Source organism: Lampetra planeri, chromosome 28 (assembly GCF_965212315.1).
Source record: "Lampetra planeri chromosome 28, kcLamPlan1.2.h2, whole genome shotgun sequence".
NCBI lineage: Eukaryota > Metazoa > Chordata > Hyperoartia > Petromyzontiformes > Petromyzontidae > Lampetra > Lampetra planeri.
In genome coordinates this window covers 12,053,412-12,064,087 of record NC_136134.1, presented here as the reverse complement: position 1 = coordinate 12,064,087, position 10,676 = coordinate 12,053,412, and the positions used below count along the sequence as shown (strand labels likewise).

General features: G+C 48.7%; 1 protein-coding gene across 8 annotated transcripts in view; it reads left to right on the top strand.

Moving 5' to 3' along the window:
- The first annotated feature begins 2,211 nt into the window (after positions 1 to 2,211).
- KIF1B (kinesin family member 1B) overlaps positions 2,212 to 10,676 on the top strand; it is a 109,863-nt gene continuing 101,398 nt past the window's right edge. For 7 of the 8 annotated variants that reach the window (XM_078607958.1, XM_078607956.1, XM_078607957.1 and 4 more), the window contains exons 1-2: positions 2,212 to 2,416; positions 6,067 to 6,264. In XM_078607958.1, the coding sequence (XP_078464084.1) occupies positions 6,159 to 6,264 (106 nt within the window). In that variant the 5' untranslated portion in view covers positions 2,212 to 2,416; positions 6,067 to 6,158. The remainder of the gene's footprint in view (positions 2,417 to 6,066; positions 6,265 to 10,676) is intronic. The other variant, XM_078607954.1, reaches the window with a different exon arrangement.

Genomic DNA, 10,676 nt, shown 5'->3' with positions numbered 1-10,676 from the left:
TTGTCATTGTAGTGCGTATTTAATGTGGCGCTGCACTCTGATGTAGGAGAAAACATTTATTGAAAAGGAGGCGTTGGAAAGCTGAAATTTAGCATAAAATTCACCTGAAAATATTCAACGTCTAACTAAAACTGCAGATGTTCAGAATATTATAATAAAATTCTCTTATAATTATAACATTAAAAGTAATTATAACTATAAAAAATACTTGAAACTTTGTAGTAGAACGAAGCAAATGGAGAGTACAATTATAACAATCACATATTCATTCCACAGAATGAAAAGCCCTGGTAGAATCATTAAAATCAAAATGTTTAATAATCATTCAAAAAATTTACAAAATGTATGCTTCTCCATTCTCCCTTGGAGAAGCAAAATGCTCCTTCATGGAATAAATAAAAGGTGACCTTAGTAAATTTAAATAATCAAATAGTTAATAATGAAAATTAAACAAAATTAGTGATAACAATTCTATTGTTTATATTTATTTCTCAAACCCTCCCCCCCTCATCACACATTGTCACAAAAGTCTGACCCCCCCTCCCCACCCCTAGGTGTGTGACGTCATTTATGGACGGCCCCTTATTGTGTACCATGTTGATGGGTGACCTATTGGGAACTTGGCTACGTTTTATTTCAATGTTTTTTTCTGTAATCACCTTTCTGTATCCAGGTTCCCATCGAAAATGAGCTTTCATTGCCCAATGGGGTTTGCCTGTGCCTAAATGAAACAACCGAAACTCCCTATGACATCAGAAACACAGACAAATGGAAAACTGAAAATTTCGTTGGTGCAACGGCAACTTTATGGGTTGGCGTTGCACTGAGACAGAAAGAGGAACACGTGGATTAGAAAGCACAGGCAAGTTAACGACATCGTCCATCCTGCTGGGAAGATGAACAACGTGAACGCACTCCCACAGCTCTCGCACTGCTGTTGCAGTTGGCACGACGTCACCGCCGCATTCGTGATCACGTGACGCCTCCACCTGCGCTTCGCGGTGACGCACCGCATGCCGTCATCGCTCGCGGCACCCGCGCGATGACGCCACAACTCCCGCATTAAGATGTCATTGTCCTGCAACCAAAACGATGCCGTCATCGCTCCCTGACCTCACCGCCCGCGATGGCCGCCCTTGCGCAGTGACGATGACGATGCTGCTGCTGATGAATCTGCCTCAGCTTGCGGAACAATTCGCTCGGCTCGGTTGTCAACGCTGTGGCTCTCGAAGATACAAACAACAGAAATGGACGTTTCGGGAAATGGCATTTGGGGCCGTCCATAAATGACGTCACGTGATTTTGGACGATATTTGACCCCCCCTCGTCACACGGCGTCACAATAGGTCAGACCCCTCCCCCCCTCAAATATGACGTCACAAAGCTCTGCCCCCCCCCAAAACCATATTTCCATTTTGAAAATAAAACAAGCTTCAAATCGCTTTAAACTATTATTTAAAATTGCGCATTTTGATGTGACGTCGCATTCCTCAACCCCCCCCCCTCGTACTCCCCCCCCCCTCGTCACACATCGTCACAAATGTCTGACCCCCCCCCCCCCTAGGTGCGTGACGTCATTTATGGACGGCCCCTTTCGCACAGTAACCACAGCGGACACTGACGTCACCACCCCCCCCCACATTCGCTGACGCGGGCCCCGCTGTAGCAGCGCCCCCTCCCCACTCAGAGCGGGCGAGGCGCTCCCCAGCGGGGACGAGGTGGGGGTCGTCGTGGTGGTCGCATTGGGCCCCCGACAACATTAACGATAAAACACAGTCACTGCACTTCCTCTCGTCAATAGCAAACATCATTGTCGGGGTTGGAGGAAGCGATTGCCCCCCCCCGCCTCGGAGCTGAAATCATCAGCAACACAGCGCCTCTGCTGGCGCTTGCAGAGAGTGGGGGGCGAGTGGGGGGGGGCGAGTGGGGGGGGGGCGAGTGGGGGGGCGAGTGGGGGAGTTTAATCAGCTGATCTGCTGTCTGTGCTGTGCACTGCCCGCCCACAGCGCTGCTGCTCGAGCGGCCCTCGTCGCCTCCAGCAGGTCTCCACCCACTCCCACAGCCACCACCCACCACCACCGTCACCACCACCACTGCCGCCCATCTCCCCCACCCTCCACCACCGTCCACCACCGTCACCACCCACCACCGTCACCATCACCACGATCACCCGCGAAGCTCCTCCCCCCTCCCTCCCTCTGCTCCGCCCCCTCTCCCCGCCCCCATCCCCTTCGCTGCCGTCTCCCAGCTCCCTGCCGCTTCTTCTTTGCAACAGCGCCGCCTCCTCCTCCTCCTCCCGGCACCACCGAACCCACCACCCCGCCCAGAAGCCCCGGGCCGGGTCCGCGGGCTCGCAGAGACGCCGCGGCGAGCGACGCGCGGACACGCAGGGCGGGTGGGGACCGGCCTCTGGAAGGTGAGTCTCTCCTCTCTCCCTGCAGCAGCATCATCATCATCATCCCTGTCTCTCTCTCCTGCCTCTGTCTCTCGCTGGGGGCTATGCAGCGCCCATGCCTGCCGGCCGGCCTCCATCTCATTCCGTGGCCCGTGGCCGTGTTCCTAACGCGCCCCTTGTCCTCAGCTCGTCTCGACGCCGCGTCTCGCCCCTGCCGCTGTCACCTCCCGCCTCTGGTGGCCCCGTCAGGCGGGAGATGACAGCGGCTTGAGGGGTGCCACGGGTCGTGGTCCCGCTCTGGGCGAGAATTGGCTCCCCACCCACCGTTACCTCTCGCGGATAGCGGCTCCACGCCCATTGAGTGCGGCATGAAAAGACCATACTTCACCTTACCACGCCGTCACACCGCAATAGACCACGTCATCATACCACACCTCACCACGTTGAACCGCACCCCACCATACCCAACCACACCACATCATCACACACCACATCATCACTCCAAAGTATACCGCGACTAACCTCCCCGTCATCCCCTAACCGCACCGCATCGTGCGGTGCGGTGGTAAACAACATTCCGCTGTGGGGGTGAAATCGTTGCGCTGTTTGTTGTTTTAACCATGGAAGGAAAAACCCCCCACACCGCCCTTCCTTTTCCTATCCTCAACGCGAATCCAGATTTATTTTCCAATTTTCGTTTCACATTTTTCCACGTAAAATTCCATCTCCGGCATCGGTAAATTCTGGGCGTAGCCTCATTGTTGTGGGTTCCCCACCTCCAGCAGCCAGCCCCATCCGTGCCCGGCCCATCACGCAGATGGAGATTGATGTTCATCACCAAGATGAATCCACCATCTCCCTGGCAGAGGGAGAGAGACAAGGACCTGGGCTGGTTCTGGAAGCCACCTGCCTCTGTCGCGAGTCATTCATTCCCCGAGAACGCGCACAGAGCGGGCAGCGAATGTGGAGTCATGTGCGTCAACGAACGTGGCTGCAGGCATTAGATAACGCACCGCTGAATATGTACTCGATGCAGTCTGTCTACAGTCTATGATCTATACAGATCGACGGTGGACATCGTTTATATTGCTCTGGCGACTCGCCGGTAGAGCGAGAAGCTCGCAGTCGGAAGATTGCTAATTGAAATCCTGGGTGTGGGTTAAATCGGCACATCATCCTTCCGGGGTTGATAAATTCAGTACCACGTTGTGAGGAAGTCAAACAGTCAACGGATAAACTCGCCCCCGGCCATATGAATGTGGAATTTCAATAACTGGTTTTGGGCTGTAAACAGGAGATCATCACCAACGCCTCAATGCTCATTTGATATCATTTTGACTTGTTTATTTTTCGCCACTAAATGTGCTTTGTAGTGCATTTCGTCTGCGTGATGGTTGATCATCAGCATCATCTTAATAAAGCGATGCGTTTTTTTCTGTATGACATCATCGTATTCAGTGTCTGGGATGTCTCGAGGTTGCGTGCTTCATGTTGATGTATGTGGATGTAACGTGTGTCCGTGCGGTTACGCATGTAAACTAAATGTTTTATTTTACCAGGTAAGGCCTACTGAGCTATATAACTCTTCTTCAGAGGTGATCTGGCCACAAATGATAGCTTATCATGTGCGAATTTATAGCAGCCATATACTCTAAACGCATGTTTCTAAACGTGGAAGGAAAAACCGGAGGACCCGGAAAAAAATCTACACGACCACGAGGAGAACATACAAACTCAAAATATACAGCAGTAGGCGGTCAGGGTCGGGATCGAACCCACGGCCTCCTGTATGCCAGGCGAGGTAGTTAACATCTCCTAGCCACCGTGGGGCATGTGTCAGTGTGGTTAACGCGTGTCTGCAGTTGATCAGTCTGCGTGGTTGATGTGTGCCTGTGTAATTCACCTGTCTACATTGCTAATTTGTGTACTTTGCTTGATAGATGTGTGTGCTTGATGGCGCAGTGGTCAGCGAACTGCATGCACCATTATTCTCGCTGTTCAGGTTCGGTTCCTGGCTACGCACAAAACGATCGGAAATTGGTAATTATTTATGGACTGCCACTATGTTGACTCAAACTAAAATGGGGAGTTCCTGATGTAGAGGTAAATCCAAGGTAGGAGTGATGGAGGTGATTGCCCCCCCCCCCCTCCTTGAGACCCTGGCAATTGGTATTTTGTTGATATTTCTTGAAAGAAAATATATTGAATGTGTTGTCCATTAATGATTGATATTCCGTGGCCACCCCCACCTCATGAGGAGTTTCTCGATCCATCTCTGACCTGGGGAGTTGGTCGTTTGAGCACCGATTAGCAGTGGGGAGATGGAGGGAGCCGGACTTGCCGAATGCCAGTCCCACCGATATTTCACGATCGTGCCGTGGCAGCCGAGAGCATTTGTGCCAGCGGTGGCCGTGTGCACGCTGTGGCTGTGCCTCACACGCGCCCTGTAATTACAACGCTGCTGCTGCTGCACGCGTGGACTGCATTCCACTCCCGCTGCTCTGGGAATCCGTTCCACACACACGCATGGACACCCACTGTATCTACAGTGCAGCAGCAGCCTGTATGCTCCACCTGGATCGCTTGGTGTTGGAGAACTGTTGGGTATACCAGTGAGTCAGTTCTAATGCATAATTTAACCAGGAGATGAATGGAACCCATCGAGACACATGAAACAACGTTGGCTTTTTTGCGAGGGTGGGTCAGGTGTCTCCCTGACAGCCACATCTGGGTGCTCGATTACTATAGTTGCATACTCGGTGTCTGTAGGTGAGATGGATGTTTGCTGGCAGGGTGTATGCTCACGTATGTGATTATTATTTTGACTGATAGTTTAGCCAGTCTCGAAACGCTTTAGGAGGGTCCTGCTAGGTTTTCACAAGAGGGGGGCAGCTATTGCTATGTGATTCCCAAATAAGTAATTTTGTGATTCCTTTTTCAAACGTGGCCTATATTTCTTCTATTGATGTCATGGGAGTGTTAACGTCTAATGTGAAGCATAAGGTGCATTCTATGTGATTAAGTAGCAGTGTGAACCAGGGTAGCCTGGTAATTTTCGAATCGTGAACCTTTTGCAGCAAGCTACATACGTGACCACTGGGCCCTGGAATCTCCCAAATGTCGTAGTATGTCATCTGGTTGTGGGTGAGGCGCGCTATGTTTGGGTCCTTGGTCACGTATCTATCAATCTGATGTCTTACCTTGGCTCAGTTATTTAGATGTTGCTGAGTTGTCAGATGGCTCACTGTCTGGGTGTCGATTTTCTGGCCATAAAACCTGCATAAAAAAATGAATAATCAAAAATCTCAAAATTAGACAAACAGAATTGTGGAGCATGCTTGTTGGCCATTTAGTTTTCTGTATGTATGTTGAACTTCTTTCACACCATATGTAGCCAACCGTGCTAATCGGAGGTGTGAATATTTTCTTGTTGAAAATAGTTGCACCAAAGTGTTTTAAATGCACAGTACTTTATTGTCATTTTAATTCCACTAGAATGTTTGCAAGTTTGTTAAGGATGGGTACACTACAGAGCAATTTAAAAGTGTGATTTTTCGGTTATTTGCACCAAATCACATACTTTTGTGGTTTGATTTTGTATCGTAAAATTTGCAGAATGTTGCAGATGAAGCTCATCGAGTAAAATTTCTCATCCCCCGTTCCCGCCGCAGGATTGAAAGGCTTCTCCTCAAGCCTCCCGCCAACGCCACTGCCACCGCGGCCGACTACGAGTGCGACCCCGCGCCTGGCTACGTGGCCCAAGATGGCGGGGGCATCGGTGAAAGTGGCCGTGCGGGTGCGGCCGTTTAACAACCGGGAGACGAGCCGCGACTCCAAGTGCATCATCCAGATGATTGGAAAAACCACGAGTGAGTCGGTGTGATCGTGTACGCGGGGATCTGCTCTGCCACAGCTCGGGCTCGCGTTTACAAATCCATACGCGTGGCACGATGCAACTGGCGTCTGGAAGGCCCTGGTGGAATGAGCTCTTGGTGTTAGCTTTCCCCGGCTCGGAGCCTCATTGATGTCCATCGGAGCTTTTGTGAATTTTAAGAATGAATGATAGATTCAGCTCCTAGGGTTTTGATTCATAATTGAGTTTTGGACTAAGGTCAGGTAAATGACCTGTCCAAATTTGTGCTAAATAAAAGCTTCTACCACCTGACATAGCCAAGAACATTTTATATTCTAATTGCTGAATTTGCTTGTGAGAATTCAATCAATCAAGACTTGCTCTTAAAATTACCGATGCGCTTAAAGAATAATTATTGACACATTAATTGCTTGTGCTCGTGACTATTGAAATGTGTTTTGCTGTGTTGGGTGGTGGAAGGACTTGACAACACGCATTTGGCCAGCTCATTACACGGCTTAACCCAAAAATGTACTTTTATCAAATGAGATATTTGCTTTTAACTTTCTGCAGTTATTTTACATCTAGCACTTACCGCCTTGTGGTGTATTCTATACACATATGTAACTTGCAAGGCGCGAAAATACTCAACGCAGCAAAACAGTAGTTGGCATCGTTTTCAACATTTTCTGGAGTCGTGGATGTTTTTTTTCAGATGGGGAATTGGGTTTTGAGCGTGCAACAGGACGTTGCTGTGTCGAATGTGTGACTTGTATAGCTTGGTGCTAAGCGGCTTGCTTGTTCACTTGCAGCAAGCCAGGGTTGGTATTTCCGGTAAGTGAGAGATATTTACGGTGTTTGAAAAATCCTATTTGAAAAAGTGCTATTCATCTCCTCTGTGTTCCGCTCGCTGTGCAGAAATACTGACACAATAACTGGAAACCATATTCGGGGCCGCTTTTTTCCTTGTGAAACTTTCCACCATCTCCTGTGTCTTCCTAAATTTTAAATTAAATGTGGTGCTAGCGTACAGTATCTGCCGTAGCAAGCTGTGCCAGCGAATGCGACATTGCCATTGTCGGGATGGCCAAAGGAACGCTGGCACGGGCGTCCATTTTGTGCAATCTTGTAGAGTGCTGGGCCGGCAGTCTCGCGGCAGCTGATTGATCAGTGGGGCTTGGCAGCACTGACTTGCACGGCCTCTGCTAATTTAATTTGGCGTGGCTGTTTTTGGTGGGGTGGGCTTGGCTAGGGTGGGGGGAGACTGCTAGGGAGTGGGGAAATGGAAGGATGGTGGTTGGGATGATGCAGCACGAGTCTTTGTGGCGTTTCCCTCCGCGTCACTGCAGTGTTTTAGAACACGTTTGTGGCAGCATGCTAATGGAGCAGCCGTTAGATTCCAGACTCTCCGCAACTGTGAACCTGAAACCTCTTCGCGCTGCCTCTCGCTTATCTGTAGCATGTAATCAGCGTCTGGGCCAGAGGTGCTGTGCCACAGGAAGGGTACAAGTTCAAATCCAAGTCAAGGAATGTGAATATATTGGTCCCTTTCATAGGAACATGGAATTTTTATGCAGCTAACCTAGGAATGGCAAAGAAGGAGAGGACTGGCCTATGCTCTTTTGTGCATGGGGATGCTTTCGCATATGATATTCAGTTTTTGCATCTGATTGTGTTGGTGGCTAAATCTAATGTAGCAGCCTTTTGCCGTTTTGCCTCTCTTCAGTCTCATCAGCAGCATAGGCTTCGTTGCCTTTCATGGCCGCGTCCTGCTGCCCCGTTCTCAGCTTCGATCCCATTATAAACACCGTTGACACGGCCTCTTTAACGCAGCAATACGCGCTCTGGTAACGATACCGGTGTCGGCCGCCCTACCGGGCGCCACACGAAGGGGTTAACGGTACCTTGTGTGCAAGGCAAGCCTGCAAGTAGCCCACTGCTCAGAAATGGCTGCTCAGGCAATGAGCCAGCAAAATTGGGCACTCTGGTGAGAAAAATAAATTATATCGTTGCAAGTGTAGTGGAGGAGCTGCACCCTAACTTGACAAATTTAGAAGGGGAAAATGTTTAAATTGTGGACAAAGGTTGTGGTGACCCACCTGGGTTGTCCTCATTTGCTGTAATTACCAATTGGCTCGGCTTGGAATTATCTGTCGTCTGCTCAGACATTTCTTCTCGATTGCTCGTGGCTGTCGGGCCTTGTAATTTACCGTCATACAATTAGTGACGATGTATGCCATTTCACATTTTTAAAATGAATGTTTACTTTGCGATCATTTATCAAGCACCTACACACTTGTTGCTAGGAAACCCATGCTCACCATTTCCATTTGATTTTGCCACGTTTCATCCACCTTGCGCTGGCAACAGGAATATTTACTTCCCTCCATCTTAGTTACTAAGCACACATCACAAATAGCCACGCGAAGAGGAGGCAGCAGTGAATTAGAATTTCGGCAGTGTTTGTGAAAGGTGAGAAGCAGCCAATGTTATCTGTGCTCGGGAAGAGAAACAGCCACAGGAAACCCATGTGGTTTTTAACTCTTCACGACCACGCAGTCCCATGGTAGTGAGATGGAACGTTATAATGTCGCAGGCTCAACATCTTTTAACGTGTTTACTTGCACTTATATGAACTCTCAGTCAGAATATTGTGAGTTCAACTCTCATTCGTGGATCAACTTGGCATTTATTTTTTGCAGTTTGTGGTCATTCAACAGTGAATGGCCTCTGCCATGGGAGTGTGGAATGTCCACCACTGGCTCAGGGCTGCTGATGGAGACAAGTGCTGCCCCATTGCAGGCAAAACCAACTAATGCTGAATCTGTTTTCATTTCCCGGGTGTGCCGTAGTAAATTGGAATGCGGAGTTGACCCTCTAGCGATTGAATGAGTTGTCATGACTCCGGGCCATGATTCAGTTCCAGACTTGATTATTTAATTTCACACTGATTTATTTGTATCACATATTGTTGTTTCTGTCTCATTTGTACAGTTTGGGTCACACCATTAGCCTCAGTATAACATAATCTGACACTGTACATAAATCATAAAGATACATTTCTCACATGCACAGTTTGATGCAGGTATCACAAGCATATGCATGGAGCTGGCCAAACATCTCTATAGGAACACAGAGCTTCTGTAGTTATTGGTGCCGGTTGTGGCTGCCTTCCCACCTCTTGGCTTCCTGCACCTCTGCGGAAACTGTGGACATTACAAGTTCTAAAGCATTCTGAGATGCGACTTTCGTGAATGCCGCTGCACAGAAATCATTGTATTATGAAAATACATTTTTATTCCTACGCGTGAACGCTGTAAACACCCATGTATACATGAATATATTTATTTAAAAACCGTTGCCAAGCACAGGTCCAAAGACCCAAAATGCCAAGTGTCCAGCAACAAAAAGCACTCATCAAAATTGTACTGGATAACAGTTTAACACGTTACTTGAGTTGAGCAAGGTTATCATTATCATACATGCTTGGAAAAAGAGAAGGTGGGAGGGAATTCTAAAGTGGAGTAGCGTGAAGACGCAGGATGAGAAGTGTTGTTGTGATCTGCAGCGTGGTGTTGGTGGTTGGAATGCTGTACGTGTTCCGCAACCCAACAACTACAGTACAGGTACTACTACTCCAAAGTGATGCAGGAGGAGGTGGTACCGCTGCCCGGCCTTCTGTCAGTGGCTCAGGCCCGCTCCCGGGCAGCATGGCAGCTGTGCGGTGGGAGCTGTAGCGTGGCCTTGCGCGGTGGTGAGTGACGGACCCAGTGGGAGAAGAGTTAACTTTAGCCTCTGGAACAGCCCCACTCTCAGTCCTAATCCTCTTGCCAAAATGTCGTTGCATGTCCTAGGCAGAGGGAAAGTAGATGTGGTGGGGTGTGGCGGCTTGTCTCCTGCTGGCGCTCGTGCCCGCTGTGCCACCCGGGCTCACTCGCAAGCGCCGCGTGGACTGCACACCCCGCCAGTTGCTTGAAACCTGCTGCTGTGTTTTTAACGGTGTTTGTCAGCCCATAACATTGCAGTGGTTTTCTACCTTTGTGAAATATTAGTTGTACTTAACAAATACAAATACAAAAATACATGGTGTTTAATTGGTGTACGCTTATACTGTATCATTCATGAAGGTTCGATGCAAACTGACTTTTAGGTAGACAGATGCATATGAAACATCACTCTTCTTCCGTCATTTTTGCGGGCATATTAACCATGAAACTACTTGAATATCACCTGACGTTATTCACAAGAGCAGGCCATTGGGTGTCGGCCTCATGATCAAAACTCGTAAAAATTCTAAAACATTACCTTGTGCCGCACAGGGACAGCTTCCTGCTAGGGGTGCCTTTAGAATGTTTAAATGAGATGTGTTGCAAGGCGCTTTATTTTACCCAGGAATATAAGCAATGCCATATAAGTGAAGTTGATTCT